Source organism: Lytechinus variegatus, chromosome 6 (assembly GCF_018143015.1).
Source record: "Lytechinus variegatus isolate NC3 chromosome 6, Lvar_3.0, whole genome shotgun sequence".
NCBI lineage: Eukaryota > Metazoa > Echinodermata > Echinoidea > Temnopleuroida > Toxopneustidae > Lytechinus > Lytechinus variegatus.
Genome location: NC_054745.1, coordinates 31,990,447 through 32,013,054, shown reverse-complemented (window position 1 = coordinate 32,013,054; position 22,608 = coordinate 31,990,447). Strand labels below are relative to the sequence as shown.

At 38.8% G+C, this 22,608-nt stretch overlaps 2 protein-coding genes across 2 annotated transcripts; both read right to left on the bottom strand.

Annotated features, from left to right (window-relative positions):
• Nucleotides 1-14,883: 14,883 nt before the first annotated feature.
• Nucleotides 14,884-18,705, bottom strand: LOC121417715. Its single transcript, XM_041611448.1, has one exon. The coding sequence runs from the start codon at nucleotides 18,703-18,705 to the stop codon at nucleotides 14,884-14,886; it is 3,822 nt and encodes a 1,273-aa protein (XP_041467382.1).
• A 26-nt stretch (nucleotides 18,706-18,731) lies between these two features.
• On the bottom strand, nucleotides 18,732-21,557 carry LOC121417714. Its single transcript, XM_041611447.1, has 2 exons — nucleotides 21,423-21,557; nucleotides 18,732-20,766 (listed from the first exon to the last, which is right to left on the bottom strand). Exon 2 carries the CDS (start codon nucleotides 20,562-20,564, stop codon nucleotides 18,732-18,734), a length of 1,833 nt encoding a protein of 610 aa, XP_041467381.1. The 5' UTR covers nucleotides 20,565-20,766; nucleotides 21,423-21,557.
• Between the last annotated feature and the right edge of the window lie 1,051 nt (nucleotides 21,558-22,608).

The window sequence follows — 22,608 nt, the reverse complement described above, 5'->3', positions numbered from 1 at the left end:
AAGTGTCGTATATAAAAAAAAAAAAACATATAGACAAATACCCATAATGATAAGGAAACATGTAACGATCGTATAAACTGTGAAGAGGGTAATAATCATGTATTTGTCACAAGGGGTTGCAAGTGAAAGAGCGAGACCAACAAAAATTAGAAACATGACTAGCGCCCCGTAACCACAGAGACTGACGACCGATCGATCGCAGGCAAATTTATACGATTGAATTTGAATCGAGGGAAGCGTTATGCGCTCGGTCGAAATCACTGTAAAAACGGGACAGAAATCGGCATACTTCCATTGATTAGCGAAAGGGTAATTTTGAGGAACATTTGGACTCGCATGTTGTTAAAGACTTACGACTGATGTGAAGAGTGCACCTACATCTCCAATTGTGCACAAAAAACAACTAAAAACTAGGGGAAGAAAATTACGAATATAATATTGTGCGACCAAACTTCTGAAAATGAACCAGTCCCTCAAAAGACTGGATGGAGGGGTTTCTGTTGCATACTGGCATTTCAAGACCCCAGAGTGAAAGGAATAATTCAATAGTTATCCAACATGTCTAACGTTGATTTAATCTTTACTTTATGTATTTTGTTAGGAGTATAATTTTCAATGTTGTACCAGAGTAGACAATGGAGCGGATTATGGGTGATATGTCAAAAAGAAACATACAACATACAATAACAACGATCTAGAAGGTTCATCCCAAAAGGGTCACCAAACACCAGTCTTCACGGAATAATGGTATAGATCATCTTATTTGATGGAGGATATAAAGTAATTACACTTGTTGTGCATGACAATTGTTAATAGTATAAAACCTAAGAATACCAACATGTGGCGGTGTAATTAAAAGCCAGATTACGTGAAGTGTAATCGATGATAGTATTAATTCGAAAAACTCTTCACATCAATTTTAGATAAAAACAAACACATATACACACGTATATATCTACAAATAGAGAGTAGATCTCACCCTTAGAACACAAACCCGTGTATAGATACTCTCTCTATCATGCCTAGCTGGTAAACCAAGTCAATGCAAAGGAATACAAAACCATTAAGCACATGAAATTTCAGCTTTAAATAGCAAGCAAAAAAAGTTTTTTTTTTTTTTTTCAACACCACTCAGCGACCTATTAAATATTTTTTAACACATGACCGCTCGAGCATGCGGGTAGTAAGAGAGCCTAAATCTGTAAGATATCTATTGGAGGTCAAAAGTAAAAGCAATAAGATATCAATACCACATAGCTAAGAGACAGTCCTACCGGCTTAAAATGTATTCATGTATGTGAATATCTGTAGTAAATTTCCTTCAAGATAACTTTTGCCGTATAGCCCTTCTCGTCCGAAATTCATGCTAACTCAACATTGTGATCTAGCGGCCAACCACTGTAGGGCTCCTTGATAATGAATCTATTTTCAATCAGGTAGGAAAATATATCTCAATTAGAAGAAAAAAACACAACATATGTATCAATGCCAAGCGTAAACGGTAACCTTCGAATATCTCAATTACAAACAAAAGGAGGGGAAAATGGTCGGCAGTTTCATCGAATCTACAGAACGTTTGCCTACATGTAGTAAGCATATTTAGACTGCCACACAGCAATGGTGATAAGATCAAGGTAAATGGCAAAAGTTCGGTGAGAACAATGTTTATCAGGAATTTCAGCACTGTGTACGTCTTTGTCATAGAGTATATAGGGTAAATAATCTATGTTATGAAGACTCATCTTGTAAAGTTGTAAAATATTCATAACTTACATAATTTGTGGTATCTAATATTTGAATTGAGGGGAAATGAGTAGGGCAGTCATATCAAACACCTATTTGTAAAGATCGAATTATACTATTATATACCTATATACAAAAGCACGAGAGGCAAGGAAACCAAAAGCCTATTCTTGATTTGAAAAAAAGTTCGAAACACTATTATGCCCAAAAGAACCAGTGGCAGAAAAGGTACAATAAAGGCACAAAGATCGATAAAAATTGATGTAGAATATCCTAATCAATGAACTACATGACTTTATAATAATGGTATATAGAGCCTGTTGTGCCAGGAAGGCGCGAGACCGTTGAAAAGTGACTGATTTTCTTGCCTCTTTACAAAACAAAGTATAATTTTTTACATATAGGTTGGCATTTCAAAGTACTTAAGTTAGACTTAAGTTAGACATGCTCGGCAAGTTCCAGAATAAAAAACAAATCCAAATATACATAACAATCGATAGCCGTCACTGAATTTAGTCACTCTCCGAGCTTCTAGAACATTTCAGAAATCTTTTTTTTTTTTTTTGCGCATCATATGCTACAGTATAATGTACAAGATCAGGAGGGTACATATTTTAAACCCTTTATTGATAAACAAATAAAGACGTTCTAGTAGCCTGGAAAGCGACTGCATCCCAACACATCAAATTGTTAAATTTTTACATTTTTATTGTAGAGATCGAAACTTAAGATTGATTGTATACCTTTCTCTTTCACAGAGGAAACACACCCTGTTATCGGCATCATATTGCAATAGATAGGAGTTGACCGTGAATGATAACTGATTTATTGTTTTACATTCAAGAGATGACGGCAGGTACACACCCTTTTTAATGGTGTTAAATTCTATAAAATCATCGATTGAGATTTGAGGATACTGACGGGATTATCAAACCCTATCCAATATCAACATATTAATAGGATGAGAATTCTTGGCTATGTAAGATAACTGTACCAATATCCTAGAATATGACAGGTAAATCACTTTGGAAACATAGATAAATTTGCATAGAAATTAAAACTACATCATTCGAACATTAGGCATGTGAATGCAGACACAGTACCTCATTTGTGTGTCAAAAATGATATGGAGACTGTATGCATGATATAGGTCGTAGCTCGATATTTTGGTTCGCTTGTGGATGCCAAGAACACTAAGAATGAAAGTATCGGGAAGCTGTAAAGATGACACTCGATGGTACAAGGCGTCTATTTTGTCTATTACCAAACAAAATGATGTTGCGTTAGTATCCTGGGTTATAAAATGAGTGAAGAACTGCATATAGCTTTGATTGGATGTAGGGTAATGCAAATGGGCAAAACAAGTTTCAGAACAAAATTTCTGAATGATACAGAAAGTGTGGCCAGTGAATTAAGACAGCCAAAACTTAAATGTTCAAAATATCGAATGACGTGATAAGAAAAAAACATTATCAGCATTTGGGATGTATCAAAACTTATAGGTAGGTCCTATAATAAAGTAGGAGTATATTTACCGGGCGGCAGCATTCATTCTTTCCATGTGACCCAGTTGTCTTCTTTGCTGCGTTTCGTCTGGAGGATGACTTGTGTCTTCACGATTTTGATTCTGGTCATCAACTTAGAGTCATGTCGAAGCTTGTAGGCAATTGATAGACGGCCGCGTTCACGCTTCATGGCTGCAGGTAGATCCGTTCTAACGGTGATCGGTCTGCTGGCGGCGACGACGTCGCTCGTCGATTGCCGACGGTGATGGACGTGAACAGGTCGCTCGAAGGCTTGAAGTATCTCATCACGATCTTTCATGTTAACGAAACGGACTATGATGGGCTTCGGGGAGTCGCGTGAATTGCTCGACGGATTCCGAGCTGAAGGAAGTCGATGTGCATTCGCAATCGGGATCTTCTCGGCTTCTTCTCGAGGTACGTTGAGGAGTGCAGCGATGGCAGACGTTGTCTTCGTGAAAACATTTTCATCTTTTTCCTGTTCAATTCCATAAAGAAGCAAGTTCATCTTTCTTGTGTGTATTTCCTGCAAGATCAACTTTTCCTCTAAATCATTAACCAGTTTCTTACATTCAGCAGCAACATTAGGAACGGTGATAGATTCTATGGTACTCACTCGAGCCGAGTTGTCGATCACAGACACTTCCAGATCAGCAACAAGCTGCTTCGTGGCTGCGAGATCTGCTTTAAAAGTGGATATTTCACGGAGTACCAAATCAAGCTTTTTGTTAATTTCTCCGCAGGATTCGGCGTTGGCCTTCTGTACTGCTGCCTCTACTATAGCTGCGAGTTGCGGTTCGGCCTTTTGTGTAGAGGTGGTGGTGCGTGGCCTAGCCCCAGCTGCTATGTCGGTTCTCCTATTGTCAAGGCGGGGTGTGGTACCGCTTGCCGCTGGTTTCAGACCAGCAGCTTTCTCCTTGTTAGACGGAGTGGGCTTGGGCATGGGAGTTGCTAGACCTCCGTAAGAATCCTCCTGCGAGCTTGACGGCATATTGAATGGAGATTGAAGACAAGATTCTCCTTTTTTGTCTCTCGAACGTAGGTGGTATTCCTTCATATGCTGCTTTACGACTATACACCTCAGGAATATCCAAGTAAAAATCAAAAGTTAGTGTGTATTTTGAAGGGTTTAATGTCCAAAAAGCAGCCTAACAAAAAGCCATGTCACTCGTCACTCGTCCGTAGTTAAATATGATACTACCCACTTTGGAACAACTAATGATGACAAAACATAATTCAGTTTTGACAAGGCATATGTTTTAAGCAAATGTACTTTCCCCATTATTGTCACGTCTCTCTGTTTCCACCATCCCAGAATCCTTTTTATTTTACTCAAAATCTCCTTATAATTCAGGTTTTCCATCCTCTTTACATCCAAGGAAAAATATACGCCTAAAATTTTCATTTCCGTTACAATATTACCAAATGGTAGTGTTCCCAGGTCATTCCTGTTTTTTCCTATCCTCATTATATTAGTTTTTTCTATGTTAACCTTTAAACCACTTAAGTCATGGAAAGCTTGGAATATGTCCTGTATTCTTTTAATTGATGTTTCATCCCTAACAAACAAAGTCATGTCATCGGCATATAAAATTTGTCGAACATCAGAATCACCAAATTCCACTCCTTTAATAACACTATCATTCCTAAGCGCATGAGCCATGGTTTCTATAACTACCAAAAACAGATACGGTGAAAGTGGGTCACCCTGCCTTAACCCTTTCTTAATATCAAAATAACCAGTGGAGAGACCTCCATTCATAATACAACTACTAATTCCGTTATACATGGTTTTAACCCAAGAACAAAAATACTGTCCAAACCCAAATATTTCTAATACTTTAAAAAGAAAGTTATGTGAGACAGAGTCAAAAGCCTTTTGGAAATCGACTGCTATAAGGAAAATCTCTTCCTCACAGTAATTGTTACAATGAAAAATTACATCATCTATCAAACGTATAGCTTCACCAATGTGTCTGTCATTTATATAGCCAACTTGATCAGGAGAAATAATGTCATTCAAAACGTCCTTTATTCGTTTTGCCATTATCTTTGCGATTATCTTATAGTCAGTGTTTAACAATGTAATTGGTCTATAGTTTTTAGCATATAAAGGATTTTTGCCATCTTTTTCAATTAATGTTATAACAACTTGTTTTTGAGAGGTTGATAAACAACCCTTTTCAAAAGCTTCGTTTAAGACATCTACCAGTAACCCTCCTAAAAGCGGCCAAAATGTAAGATAAAATTCTACAGTAAACCCGTCGTTTCCAGGAGATTTGTTAAGTTTCATACTTTGTAGCGCTTTATAACATTCTTCTTTAGTAATTTTTCCGTCACAAGTATTCATACTTTCAACACTTAGGTGCGGTAAGTCTTTACAAAATACACTGTTAGCTTTTAAGTCAGCCTCTATAATTAAATTTCCTGGATACAACTTTCCGTAAAACTCTCTAAGAATTAACTGTATTTCTTTCATTTCTTTCACTACTTCCCCAGTGTCATTGATCAATTCCCTTATTACAGTTTTCTTCTTATTAGAGCGAAGTAACTGTTCAAAGTATTCTTTATTATGTTCACCACCTTCATACCAAACCGCTCTAGACCTTACCTTGAGCCCATCTACTGACTCATCATATAATTTCTTTAACTGACCTTTTTTAGCTTCTATATTTTTGATAACTGAAGGACTATTAGGAGATTGCCCTAGATCTTCCTCGAGTGATGTAATTTCTTTTTCAAGTTTTTGTATATTGAGTCTCCTCTCTTTCGATTTCTTTTTAGAAAAATTCGATGCATAATTTCTCATTTTCATTTTAAGAAAGTCCCAAAAGGAAGATTTGGTATTAAATTCCTTCAACCAATCCGTTTTTATCACTCTGATTTCCTCACACATACCTTGTACAAAAGCTTTATCTAAACATAAACTATTGTTAAATTTCCAATAAGATTTACCATACCTTTCATTAAATCGAAAAGGTTTCAGTTCTAAAAGAATTGCTGAATGATCAGGAGCTATTGAAGTAATAATGTCACATGCACTTATCTTACCCTCTAAATTTTTTGAAATAAACCAGTAGTCAAGACGACTTTGCACAAGAGGAGTATTCTGTCTAAAGGTAAATTTCTTTGTTGTTGGATTCTGTTTCCTCCATATATCAATTAATTCAAGTTTACTTATAAAAATCTCTAGCTGTTTCACGAAGTATGTTTTAACATTCACACTAGTCCCCATGTAATCTAGGTCTCATCAACCCTTTACCCCACACACCTACTCTCATCCACCCTCCACCCCACACACCTACTATCATCCACCCTCCACCAACACACCTACTCTCACCCACCCTCCATCCCACACACCTACTCTCATCCACCCTCCACCCACACACACCTACTCTCATCCACCCTCCACCCCACATACCTACTCACATCCACCCTCCACCCACACACCTGCTCTCATCCACCCTCCACCCACACACCTACTCTCATCAACCCTTTACCCCACACACCTACTCTCATCCACCCTCCACCAACACACCTACTCTCAACTACCCTCCATCCCACACACCTATTTTCATCCACCCTCCACCCAACATACCTACTGTAATCCAACTTTCCAGGCACCACACCTAATTTCATCAACCCTCCACCCCAAACACCTACTCTCACCCACCCTCCACCCCACACACCTACTATCATCCACCCTCCACCAACACACCTACTCTCATCCACCCTCCAGCCCACACACCTACTCTCATCCACCCTCCACCCCAAACACCTACTCTCACCCACCCACACACACCTACTCTCATCCACCCTCCACCCCAAACACCTACTCTCACCCACTCTCCACCCACACACCTGCTCTCATCCACCCTCCAGCCCACACACCTACTCTCATCCACCCTCCACCCACACACACCTACTCTCATCCACCCTCCACCCACACACACCTACTCTCATCCACCCTCCACCCACACAAACCTACTCTCATCCACCCTCCACACACACACACCTACTCTCATCCACCTACAGCCCACACACCTACTCTCATCCACCCTCCACCCCCACACACCTACTCTCATCCACCCTCCACCCCCACACACCTACTCTCATCCACCATCCACCCACACACACCTACTCTCATCCACCCTCCAGCCCACATACCTACTCTCATCCACCCTCCAGCCCACACACCTACTCTCATCCACCCTCCACCCCAAACACCTACTCTCACCCACCCCCACACACCTACTCTCACCCACCCTTCACCCCCACACACCTACTCTCACCCACCCCACACACCTACTCTCATCCACCCTCCACCCATGCACCTGCTCTCATCAACCCTCTACTCACACACCTACTCTCATCCACCCTCCACCCACACACTCCTACTCTCATCCACCCTCCACCCACACACTCCTACTCTCATCCACCCTCCACCCACACACTCCTACTCTCATCCACCTTCCACCCACACACACCTGCTCTCATTCACCCTCCACACACATACACCTACTCTCATCCACCCTCCATCCCACACACCTACTCTCATCCACCCTCCATCCACACACACCTGCTCTCATCCATCCTCCACACACATACACCTACTCTCATCCACCGTCCACCCACGCACACCTACTTTCATCCACCCTCCACACACACACACCTTCTCTCATTCACCCTCCACCCCACACACTTTTTTTTTTCATATTGTTTTATTCTGATTCCATGAACAAAAATATATAACATTTCAAATTAACATTTCAAAACACATAATATTTTACATTTCATATTTGGACATTTTTCACTAACTTAATACCAGCATAAATCATATATAACTTAACTCTTACTGTGCCAGGTCCAATACCCCTCTAGTGCCAGGGATATTCGAGGAATCCTAAATTGACCGAAACGTAAGCAAAGTCTGATTTTAAAACGGTCATAACTCTTTACCCGTACGTTGTATAACGAAACCTTCTACACATGAAATGATGCATGGTTCATGGACTTTATGATCATGTTATGACCTTTAAAATTTGCGTTTGGAAAAATTGAGAAAAGATGAAATATTTTACACCGTTTTTTTCAATAAGTAAAACCTAGAAAATTATGATTTCATGAACATTTCAAAGTCTAAATAACCCAAGGAATTGTAGAGATACCAAGAAATTAAGAAAATGATATGAAAGTTCAATGTTTACCCTTTCAAATGACGTATCTATTGATGTAACTGAACAAACAAAAATGTGAAAAATAATGCTCTTTTGAATGAAATACTATTTTGCTATTCAAGTTATTTCCTCTGAAATACGAGAGGGTTTATACACACACAATTGAAACCATCCTTTTCCAAAAAAGGGCATTGTCGTCGATCAAGTGACCAATCACAGCACAGCTGCGATCCCACGCAAACACACACAATAATATATTAGAGCCATGTATCTTCACAGTGCAGCCAACCGTACCCTTACATTCGTGTAGTCTTCAAAACAAGACCCTTGTTTATTTAGAATGCGCGGTATTCCGCAACAAAATTATTGGTGCAGAGTAAATTTTATGTCATTTCTATTCTTGCCAATATTGTCGTAATGCAAAACATGCTTTATAAAAATCGTAACCTGGATACGATTTGTGGTGTTCGATGCACTCAACTATATACTGTTTTGGATAATGTAGGCGATTTCTATCCAGTGTCGGCAACAAACATTTGCGACCCACTCAACTATCGTTCTATAGCATGAATCAGTGTAAAGTTTGGTCATATTTTGTCAGGGTCTATTCGTCGTACATACGGGCTTTCATACTGTAACAAAGGCATTGCCAGTCACAAGGAGACAAAATATAGAAAACTAAAGATGATATATTGAAATAAAGATAAAGAGGGATCGGACAGATTCAATACTAATACCCCTTTCATAAACCTATGCGGATAATTCAATAAAAATTGCGTTCATAAACTCCGGAAATAATCCGCATTATTTTTACGAGTGCCCGTCCTGAAAAAGGAGGATAATCGTCATGGAAACCGCACACACCCCCTCCGATGCGGTTGCGTTTGAAAAGGGTGACCTTCTGACCGTACCATGGCAATTATCCGCATTATTTGGAAATGCGTTCACAAACTCAAAATCTTGTCCTGATGCTGCTATTATGCGGATAATAGCAGCATCAAAATAATGCGGATAACTCTGGTCCTCTTCCAATTTTACGACCAAATTATGCTGCTATTCGCCGCATAATTGGGTTTATGAAAGGGGTATAAGCCTATTTGTTCTGTATTTGAAGCCCTCTGGGATCACTATTTGATATAAAATCGTAGCTGAACAGTGAAAGACATAACATGTAGAATTCACTCTGTGGACATTTCATGATGGGGGTGAAATATTCATTATATCTGTTTCGGCATTAAAAAGAATAATGTTCGACCAAAGTAGCCACCTGTCTGATAGCGACTACACGTTATTGTTCATGCCACCAAGTCATGAACAATAGATGCCCAGACTCCCTTTTATGAGGAATGTCTAATCCACGCTCCCTCCTGACCTATTATCGAGGAAAGCAATTTAGCACAGGATGTTCATAGAAATTGGGCCACGCGCGCGTCTTTTGATTTGACAATTGAATACTTTCAAAGGTTCCGATACGAACAATAGCTTTTCTCTCCGTTGAGATCAAGATTAAAATTCCTCTGTCGCTTTCCCCAACACCTTCCACTGACTTATTGCCATTAAAATACATAATTTTTATTCAAATATTTGTTTCGACTTTAGGACATTTAGCATCAACAATATGCTTCAAATTTCCTGTAATCTAAATGATGATAGGGATGATGGTAAAGATGTCATGGATAATGTCGAGAATGATAACAAGAAATCAAGGGGGAAACAGCACACCTCCACCACCACGACCACCACGACCACCACAAACACTGGCATTGTTACTTCCCCTTATCAAAAGCACAAAGAAAAATAGTTTAAAATAATTAAATCAACTTGTAGCTGAAGCCTATTTTGCATATTTAGAAATAAAGGATAAAGATGAAATTTAAGATTGAAGAAATGTATAGGCTATAATCCTTGACAAATCAAACATACAGAAAATTGAAAGATAAAAGAGGGAAAAGAAATAACGAAGCGATGGGGTGTGAAGGTAGAAATTACTAACAATTTGTAGAAAATTAGATCTTTATCATTTGTTGAACCTTTGTTTATTCAAATAAGATGTTTGTAATGGATCATCTATCGGAAAAGTAAGATATTGCTTTCGACAATATCAGAGATTATATTTACTACACCTCTTATTTGTGATATCGATAATTACCCCGTCATTGAAACTATCAATGTAGTAAAAATTAATTTTACTTCCCCTTTCCTGAAAAAAAAAATGAAATGGACATCATTTGCTGTTCAAATTATATATAAGTGACACCACTAAACTTCTTTATAACGTGCATTGTCAATATTTTATTCATGCGGTATTTATGCACAATCAACATACTCGATATGTTAGCACATTTAACATTTTCAATTATCAAATTTGCTTGATATATATTTTTTTTTCATTTCGTAGTAATCCAGTTTATGCTACCAGATTTGCCATATGAGCTCAGCGTGTAGGGATATATACCCATTATCTTTTTGCTTGCAAAAAAGAGAAACAAAAGAAAGCGTATTATCGGAAGAAATGATACATTAATTATTTCTTGCTAATAAAACAAATGAGGAAGAATAAAAAACGCATTACGAAAAAAAAAAAATTCACAGAATTTTGTAAATAAAAGATCATGAAAAGTGCGTTTACTCGCTTGATTCGCTCACTCACATTTATCTTTTGTTTTTTTTTATCTTCCTTACACCCATCATATTTTTAATTTCGCCCTTGCCACATTGACAACATATATTTTGTTGATGATCAAAATAATATTTAGGTTTCTTTCCGTTACCGATGCAAATTTGATGTTTATTTTTTCCACCAAACTTGGTTCGTTATTTGGTGTTGTTATCACATTTGCTTGATTCATTTTTTTCATTTAGTAGTATATGATATCAGATTTGACATATGAGCTCAGCGTGTAGGGGTATTTACCCATCATCTTTTTGCTGGCAAAAAGGGAGAATCAAAAGAAAACGGATCATCGGAAGAAATGATACATTGATTAATATGAAGTATTTCTCGCTAATAAACAAATTAGGAAGAATGAAAACAAAAAACGCATTGCGAAAAATGAATGACATTCACAGATTTTTGTAAATAAAAGATCACACACATCATACTTTATATTTCGCCCTTGCCGCATTGATAACATATATTTTGCTGATGATCAAAATAATATTAAGGTTTCTTTCCGTAACTGCTGCAAATTTGATGTTTTTTTCCACCGAACTTTGTACGTAATTTGGTGTTGTTGGATTTAGAAAAACCGGCTTATAACCCTGTATGCGACGAAAAGGAGCAAAGGAGGAACATGAATAATCTTTTTTTGTCGTAGAAGCTTTCAGATTTCATCATGAGAATGTATGCAATTATATTATGTAACTCCCATGTTGATACAAACTGTCAAGTGTGCATGCTTCATTTTTGTAGGCACTATAGCGCCTCTCCATCACACTCTTTCCCCTTCTGCAGATCTGAACCTGACAGTTAAAAACAAAACCTATACTTTCTTTCTTGAGTATTATACTTCTTCCAGCAATAAAACAAATGTCATCATTGAAATAAATATGCACTGGCATAATTGACAAACGTATTTTTTTAGGTGACATCAGATCATGTCGACCAGTTGCATAAATCCGGTTCGACCAAGGTGTAGATATTTTGTAGGTGTATACAAAATTCATATCGCAAAGGTTATATTATATTATATTATATAATAATAATAACAATAATAAATGAATAAATAAACAAATGAGTGTGGTGATTGCAGTGCGACGAGAGTGGGAAATGACAGCCTTCTTTACTCATATATTCATAACGAGAACAATTTTGTGAGAATGCAAAAAACAAAGTATAAAACCTCCCCCCCAAAAAAAAAAAATCTCCCCCAAACCGTGCACATTTGCAGGCACAAAAAAGCCTTGACACAAGAATACTACCATACCGGCCTGCAAAAGACCAAAGCGATAGCTCATGAATATTCATGTAACAATAGCGAATGGGCGAGTAGTGCTGGGTGAGGAACATCGTACCGCTCTGTCATTGGTCAATTCCGAGCTGAATGCCTTCGCACACTCGCCTTTGCTCTGCCCATAGAAGTACGTGTATTGCTACACACAACCGTTATATCACACGTTTCTATAGGGGAAATCCTGATTCAGATCGCGGCAATATCCAAAATCAACTCTTCAAAATAATGATGCAAAAATACAATTTTACTCAAAAAATGTCTATGTAAACCACTATTTTTTATATGATAAAATGAATTGTGAATTCCTTGCCAGTATAACAACATTGTAGCTGTGGCAGAGCCACAAGAGCTATAAATGAATACTAGGCACAGGTCTCAACTGAAGTTGTCTAGCGTTTAATTGTTTGCTTCCATGTCGTTCAACTCCGTGAAAACTGCATGACAAAGATATAAATTGCAAGAATAATAAGCATATGCAAATAAATCTAGTCTCAAACAGTGCTATCATGCTTCAAAACAGTCACCCAAATAAGCGATATCTATTATATGATGAATCGATCACAACCCTATAATCTTGGCTAATTAAACCCAACACACTGCATGCTTGGAAATAACCATATACTCATTTGTCATGCAAGTCATAAACCTCATGCGTTAAAGAAGAATCATATTAGAGCAATACCTTAAGGGTGATACAATAAGAAAATGATAACACATTGTCCCACCTATGCCCTTTCATGTAAGTCTGAGTTCCAATCACTGTGAGGTCATCTTTGGATTTGTCTAAATTGTCTTGAATCTACTCATCCTTCAAAATCCTTTCATATCTGTGGTCAGTAATAAACCTATCATTCTCACATAATTGTACGTCTCACATCATTGCTTGGAATACAAGTGCATTTTATCTTGTACATTTCATAACACAACTAGATGCATGACATTTCTACTCGTACATTACACTGTGTATTTGCGTACGTGTCATCTACAAATAGTGCAATCATTTGGTTTATATATCCTTCTTAATCTTTATAATCCTTTACACAACACTTATTTTATTGAAAGCAATTGTTAAATCATATATTATACTGACCTCTGTGCCCTTTCGTTGGCTCAAATCCTTTTATATCAGCGATTTCATCAAATTTAAGGCAATCAACAATTCAATTTTGCCGGTTTCAACGTATCGTTAATTATCTGCCGCATGAGGGCGACAAATCATTTAACAAGTCGAGGTCATCAACATGGCTCCTTTAAATTAGTGAGCAAAAAAAAACTAATTTACCCTTCACTGAATAATTTTGTCAGTCATTAACTATTAATCAGATTCAATTATAAAAAAAAAAAAATTACATACACGATGATACAATAAGCATTACTAAGCAAATTGATACATCATATCACTAAATGTGCAATCCCATTTTTGGAGTTTGGTTAAGAATATCTTGAATACTGATTTAGAATATGGAATTGGTATCATATGAAAATACAAATAACTCATAGGCATTGTTTTCCTTTGAACCATTGTACTGAATTTTCTGAATATAAACACACAAAGTCCAAAAAAAAATCTTTCAAAATTATGCAAAGGATTTTCACAAATTTCCAATTGAATTTTGAATTACCTTTCCATGCATACAAATCTTGAATAAAAATAACTCTTTAGTATTTTCTTTTATAGTAATAATGTTGAGTATCGACCTACATCAGCCTTTTGACAAGTCGAACCTAGAGTAAACCAAATAAAAAATGTACACAATATTCAGGCAAATTTGAACGTTGAGACATTCATGTCATAATAGCTATATCATAATCCAGTCTAATGGAGTTTTGCAAGAAATTGATCAAAAATTAATTTCAAGTTTCCAAATCGATCAAAAGTCCCATTTGTTATTTTTGCTGATCGGTTTTTATGTATCAAAAATGCAAGTTGATTTGATTTAGCCAAAATTGTTCTATCACTTGTAAAATTGCCACTGACCTTTACGATTGATAGCGATATTTTCTTGCAACACCTCATTAGTCTTCTCTGCAGACCATTTGAATTGACATAATTCCTTTATTTGCTGATAATTATGTCAACTTGAAAAGAAAAAATTGTCTTGAGCTCCAGACATAAATTTCCATCAAAAAGGTATTAGTCTTTAAAAACTAGACCTGAAATGGGTGGAGCATGTTTGTCTTTGAATTCAGACCCAACTCAGATTTGGACAAAACAACTATTCTTTGAATTCAGACCCAATAAAGATTTTGACAAACAATAATTAGTCTACGAATTCAGACCAAATTTAGATTTCGACCAAACAAAGGTAGTCTACCAATTCAGACCAAATTTAGATTCAATAGGTCTATGAGTTAAAATCAAAGGTGAGGTCTAGTCTCTGAGTTCAGACCCCAAATTGGTCAAATTAGTGTTTCTAGTTTATGGATCACATAGTCTGTCTCTTTCAAATGTTCAAAGTTAATGAAAAATGGCTCCATGGCGGGGAATTAACCCTGTTCGTCCTGGGGTAGAATCAAAACTAGTTTGTGAATCGGACGATCTAAGTAATTCACTGAAGTAGTTCGCTTTCCTGATGCTGCTAGTTTTCGATCACCCACTGCTACCTTCACTTTGCGAACGCGATTGTCTTCTGATTCATACGTTTCGACGATTCTTCCAAGTGGCCATAAGTTTCGAGGTAACTGATCATCTTTGATGATTACGACATCACCAACTCTCATATTACGACGAGTACGAGTCCATTTCTTTCGTGATTGCAGTTGGTTCAAGAACTCTTTTCTCCATCGGCTCCAAAACTCATTACACAGGTGCTGAACCCTCCTCCAGCGCTTCTTCAGGTAAACATCTTCACGAAGAAACCTCCCAGGTGGTGGCAGAATAACCTTCGTCTTTTGGGTCAGTAGGTGGTTAGGAGTAAGTGGTTCTGGGTGGTTGGGTTCATTGAGGAATTCCACAGCCAAAGGACGACTGTTGACTATAGCAGCTGCTTCACAGAGCAAGGTACGAAGCGAGTCATCATCAAGTTGGTGACCATTTCGATGCAGTAATGCATCGAGTATTGTGCGTACTGAACGAATCTGTCTTTCCCATGCCCCTCCCATATGACTTGAGGCTGGGAAATTGAACTTGAAATCAAGATAGTCACAACCCTCTGAAAGCAGAATAGATGCCACTTTCGTTTGGTCCATTTCTTTCCATGCTTTTGAGAGTTCAGTTGCTGCACCAGTAAAGTTTGTCCCTCTGTCTGATCTCAGCTGCCTGATAGGGCCACGTACAGAAACGAAACGTCGTAATCCATTTATGAAGGCATCAGTAGTCATCGAGTTCAGCGTTTCTATGTGAATTGCTCTTGATGCCATGCAAGTAAAGATGAGGCCATATCTTTTCAACTCTTTTCTGCCTTCTTTGATAGTCCACGGGCCAAAACAATCCACTCCACAGTAAGTAAACGGAGGACTAGGTGTAAGCCGATCTTTGGGAAGATCAGCCATCTTCTGACTTTGGACTGGTTGACGAAGTTTGTGGCAGGTCACACATCTGGAGATAAACTTGGACACAAAGTGACTGCAACCAAGGATCCAGTATCCCTTAGCTCGGATGTGGTTGATTGTTATTCCTCTTCCCTGGTGAGCTAATTCTGCATGGCAATGGGCAACTAGGAGCTCTATAATATGAGACTGTGGGAGAATGGCAGGGTGCTTAAGCTCGAATGGTCCCTCAACCCTTGTCAGTCTACCTCCAACTCTGAGAATTCCTTCAGTGTCTATGAAGGGATCCAATTGATGTAGACGGCTCTTAGACTTGACGAGACGTCTGCCCTTCCGAGTAGCTCCTTCTATGCCGCCCAATATCCGTAGCTCCTCTTCGAAAGCATCTTTCTGAATGTGTCGTATGATTTCTTTCTCAGCATTGACAAGCAGTTCAGTGGACAGAGGTTGAATGGCGATCTTGGCTTTATTTGAACCCTTTTGCTTTTCCTGACAGCATCTCTGGAGGTAAAGCTTGAGACGAAGACAGTTGGCTACTGCCCTCTTGACTTGATGCCAGGAAGAGAATCGTCCGAGTCTCTCAAAATCAAATTTCTCTGCACATTTGGTTGTAGCATGGGAGCGTTTCACCTCAGGATCGTTTGGAAGAATTGTGCTTTCATCCTTATTCTTCTCATCTTCGACGTCATCGATCCACAAGAACTCTGGGCCAATCAGCCATTTCGTCATCTCTCGTTGGTCAACTCTGATCCCTCTAGATGCCTTGTCAGCTGGGTTATCTTTGGTTTCTACATACTTCCACTGAGATGGTGATGAAGCATCTCTGATTTGTTTCACCCTATTAGCAACGAATACATGGAAACGTCTTGTCTCATTCTTAACGTAACCAAGTACGACTCTACTGTCCGTCCAAAAGACTTCTTTGTCGATTGTGAGACCCAGTTCCGTTTTAAGAAACAGGCTTACTTTGACTGAGAGCAAAGCCGCAGTTAGCTCGAGTCTTGGAATTGTAGGTGTCTTTACAGGAGCAACTCTGGACTTTCCAATAACTAGAGCACAGTGTACATCACCCTTCTGATTTATCAGTCTCAAGTAGGTGCACTGACCATAGCCTACGCTGCTGGCATCTGAGAAATGATGGAGTTCTACTCTCTGGATTGCACCGAAGTTGTTGGGCTTGAAACATCGTTTGATTGAGAGACTCTCCACCTTTACAATGTCGTTCTTCCATTTTTCCCATCTTGCTTGGAGGTCAGCGTTCAGGGGATCATCCCAGTCGGCACCATCTTTGCATAATTCTTGAAGAATTAATTTGCCGGGAAGAATAACTGGAGCTAGTAGACCTAGAGGGTCATACACCGACATCACAGTTGCTAAGATTCCACGTCTAGTTGAAGGCTTCGGGTCAAATGTTAGCCGAAACTGAAATGTGTCTGATTCCACACACCACTGTACTCCTAATGCCTTCTGGATTGGTAAGTCATTGTGGAATAATTCTTTAGTTGTTAGATCCTTGGCTCTTTCTGCTTCAGGCACATCTTCAATCACCTTTCGAGAGTTGGAGATAAATTTATGTAAGTGTATCCCACCTTTCTTACATAACTCTCTTGTCCTCACGATCAGGTCAGTAGCCTTCTCAGCTGTAGGGACCGACTTCAAACCATCATCAACGTAAAAGTCATGATGCACAAAGTCCTTTACGTCTTTTCCAAATTGCTGTTCATGATCTGTTGCTATCTGCTTGAGGCAGAAGTTTGAACAACCTGGTGATGATGAAGCCCCGAAAAGGTGTACTCTCATACGCAGATCACATACAGGTTGTCGATAGTCTCCGTCCTTCCACCATAAGAATCGAAGATAGTCACGGTGATCACTTCTGACTTGAAACTGATAGAACATCTCCTGTATGTCACAACTAAAGGCCACATAATCGGTGCGGAATCTACATAATACTCCAACTAGATTATTTGTCAGATCTGGACCGGTTAACAGATGGTGGTTCAGTGCCTCACCGTTGCATTGTGCACTACAATAAAAAACCACACGAAGCTTGTTGGGTTGCTGCACTCCATGGTGAGGGATGTACCAAAATGTGTCAGCTTCCCTAGATGAGTTTGGAACATATTCTGCATAACCCTTCTCTATCAGTGCCTGAATCTTTTGAGTATAAAGCTTATGATACTCAGAGTCCTTTTCAAATTTTCTCTTTAAGCTGCCTAACCTCTTCAAAGCCATATTCCTGTTGTTTGGCAGCTTAGGATGTGTTTCTTTGAAAGGAAGGGGTGTTTCATAGTGTCCATTGTCTGTGACTCGAATCTGCTCCTCCATTAGTTTCAGAAACTTGGTATCATTCTGAGAGTAAGGACGTTGTGCTCTTTCGGGGGCAAAATCTGCTTCTAAGAGCTTGACGACTTGATGAGGTGCTATCTCCTCTCTAACTGTGGATTGGCATGAGAACATGACTTCTGTAGGATGACTGTCTAGCCGCACTTCCTCAGGAAGGACCTTCACCATGGTACGATGGCTTATACCTATTGGGTCATTATCATTACAGCCATGGTCCACCATGCCTATGACACTCCATCCCAGGTCAGTCTGCATTGCGAAAGGTCCTCCATGTACCGGTGGGGGAATGACAGCTCGAGGAGTAAGTGCAGTAGGACAATCATAGCCTATAAGTAAGGCTATCTCACAATCCATTAATGGCGATAGGTGATCTTTAATGGATTCCAGATAGGTAAGATTCTCGACGACTTCAGGCGTTGGAATGTGAGTTCTATTCGCCGGCATGATATCACGGGTATAAGATGGTGGTAACATAATCTCCTTATTACCATTCAAGGCCCTCACCTTGAGACCTTTAATCTTCTCGCTTGCAACTCTTTCCTCAGCCTTGGACATTGTTGAGAGGAGTAGGTTGACCTCTGTACCTGTAACTCCCATTTTTTCCTTCGTCCTTCGAAGGATAAATGTTGTGTCAGATTGGGTATCAAGCATTGCATATACCAACATCTCCTTTGGCGTTGAAGTATGGGATAACCAAACTGGAACAATAGAAGAGGTTTTTGAAGTATGGGAGCTACTCCTGTTGCTTGATGCATGGGATGAATGAGATTCCTCTGTCTCATGTAGAGAGTCATCTTAGATTGTCGCTTACTACTCCAATTATCATCATGAAGTGCTGTAGGATGTCTTTTCTTACACCTCGAACAAGTGCTCTTATAGCGACATTCCTTCGATCTATGACCAGGCTTAAGACATCCGAAGCACAGATTATATTTGTGGACAAATTTTCTCTTCTCTTCCATAGGCTGTGATGCGAAAGAAGTACACTCTGCCAGACGGTGCTGTCCTTTGCAAAAAAGACAGCCGAGTTTCTTCTTGTTTCCTTCATCTTTCTTCTGTACGCCAGTAGATAGAGTCCTAGCTTTAGACGATGGCTTTCTTTCCTGAACAGACGTTACTGATACACTTGCTACCTCTGCTTCTTCTACGATAAAGTTCACAAAGACAGGGAATGGAGGGAATGAGTTTGTATCTCTTCTCCATTGAACAACCTTCCGACCCCATCTATGCGTGAGCCAGTCTGGAAGCTTTGACAATAGCTTTCTGTTCTCCCTCTCATCGTCTAGGTGTTTCAAATGATGTACAACCTGAGATGCAGCAAAACACTGACGTAGAAAATCGCCATATCTTCGCAGGCCATCTGAGTCCCTTGCACCTATCTTAGGCCATGCATCTAGCTTGTCTCGAAATGCATTGGACAAGACAAACGTGTCTCCATAACGTTTGTCCAATTCCTGTCTTGCGATTGTGTAAGCATGGTCGTCACTAAGGAGTGAGTATCCCTGAACTAACTCAAAGGGACGGCCCTTTAGGTATTTCAACAAGTAGTAAAACTTGTCTTCTGGCATGATTCCTTTCCTTTCAATGAGCATGTCATAAGCTCTCTTCCAAGCCGGATACTGTAGGGGGCTTCCATCAAAGACTGGTGGCTCGGGAATAGGGAGTCGATTGAGTCGCATCTGGTCAATCAAACATGATGTGAGGAGTTCTGGGTCTTGATGAGGCTCTTGCACAGGATTTGCAGGCTCCTCAAATGTTTGTTGTTGTCTAGGTCTGAGATCTTCGTTTGGAATTGGTTTGTCAGCATTGACTTTCTTTTCAACCCTGTTTTCTTGACGTACTTTATCACTTTGAACGTCATCTGTATTGTTGGGTTGTAACTGTTGATCAAGCCATTGTTGACATCGACGTTTCGATGAAGAACTTGACGTAGACAATCTCAAACTTCCTTGGGTGGCTCTCACTCTGTTGTACGTTTGTTTCATTAGAACTGAATGTTCTTCCTCTAGCTCATCAAGTTTTGCTTCACTATTTTCCTCTTTAGAAAGCATCTTTGCAGCTGTAGAAAATTCTTCTTGAGCTGTTATAGCATCATCCGTAATTGCCTGCAGAGCATCTCTGTGGGATTTTATGGCATTAACTTCTGCATCTTCATCAGTAAGAAGAGCCCTTAATTTCGTTGATGATCTTCTCCATGAAGTAATGCAGCTTTTCCATTTCTTTTCCTTCACTTCTAACTGCCATTGTAATCCCTTATTGGTAGGTTGACGAATTCGCTTGTCACCTCCGACTGCTCCAGGTTCAGATAAGCTTTCCTCGTGATGAGTAGACATTTTCAGATGACTTCCGTTGATGATAATTGCGAAGACACTCTGACACTTTAACGACGATAGAATTTGAACCTCAGCATGGCGAGAGTTTTCACTGTAGCTGTGGCAGAGCCACAAGAGCTATAAATGAATACTAGGCACAGGTCTCAACTGAAGTTGTCTAGCGTTTAATTGTTTGCTTCCATGTCGTTCAACTCCGTGAAAACTGCATGACAAAGATATAAATTGCAAGAATAATAAGCACATGCAAATAAATCTAGTCTCAAACTGTGCTATCATGCTTCAAAACAGTTACCCAAATAAGCGATATCTATTATATGATGAATCGATCACAACCCTATAATCTTGGCTAATTAAACCCAACACACTGCATGCTTGGAAATAACCATATACTCATTTGTCATGCAAGTCATAAACCTCATGCGTTAAAGAAGAATCATATTAGAGCAATACCTTAAGGGTGATACAATAAGAAAATGATAACACATTGTCCCACCTATGCCCTTTCATGTAAGTCTGAGTTCCAATCACTGTGAGGTCATCTTTGGATTTGTCTAAATTGTCTTGAATCTACTCATCCTTCAAAATCCTTTCATATCTGTGGTCAGTAATAAACCTATCATTCTCACATAATTGTACGTCTCACATCATTGCTTGGAATACAAGTGCATTTTATCTTGTACATTTCATAACACAACTAGATGCATGACATTTCTACTCGTACATTACACTGTGTATTTGCGTACGTGTCATCTACAAATAGTGCAATCATTTGGTTTATATATCCTTCTTAATCTTTATAATCCTTTACACAATACTTATTTTATTGAAAGCAATTGTTAAATCATATATTATACTGACCTCTGTGCCCTTTCGTTGGCTCAAATCCTTTTATATCAGCGATTTCATCAAATTTAAGGCAATCAACAATTCAATTTTGCCGGTTTCAACGTATCGTTAATTATCTGCCGCATGAGGGCGACAAATCATTTAACAAGTCGAATTCATCAACAAATATAATATACACAGAGTATGGTGCTGATTTTCTGGCTGTAAAATTGGTTTAAAAAAAAAAGTTACTTGGGCACAAATAGCTGCCACCGGCAAGAGTGGCCTATGGTCACAAATAGCTGCCAATGGCGCTTAAAGAGTTAAAGGAGAAACAATGAAATCAGTTATAAAAATGTTTGAAACACCACTCCTCCCCCCCCCCGGCCCAATCAAAAAGTCCTCCCTTGCACATTTGTGGAGGGCTATTTATACATGGAATACAAAGAAAGAACAAAACAAAGTAGACCCAAATCCAAAACAAACCAATTAACAAATAGATATACTGACACTAGGATCCCCTTAAAAAAATACATATAATATGCCTAACACTTTTCCTTTCATGTATCAAATATTCAACAATGATTTAAAACTATATGAGATTACTTGGCTTGCACTCATCAAAGACAAAGCAAATCAAAAAAAGAAATCGACAAGTAAAAAAAAATAAATAATAAAAAAAAAAAAAAAAACATCCCAAAGAATCACCCATCCCAAAGGAAAACTTCATTATCCCTCCCCCCAAAACACACATACACACACCCTCACATACACACATACACCCTCACACACACCTACACAGTCACTTTCTCCCAAATCACACCTGGATATCTCCCTCAGTCCTGCCATTTCGGTACATTCTCTCCCATTTTAATAAATGCTTGTCTAACTTGTTCCTTTTAATAGCTATTGCTTTTTCTTCATTTCGATATTCTACGACTCTCTGAATACTCTCTTCTTGAGTAGGAACTCTACCTTCTGACCTTGATCTAAAAATGATATATTTCATTAAAAAGATTACCGTGTTACAAAATTTCACTTCAAGATCGGATCCATTAATTCCCACATGTATATCTTTCCACTCTGCATTTTGAAGCTTTATCAAACTAAGTTTTTCAATGACCCTCTGCCATAAAGCTTTAACATCATTACAAAGCCAGAATAAATGTTCATAAGATTCCGGGTTATGTTTACAGAATGAACAGATATTAGTATCTTT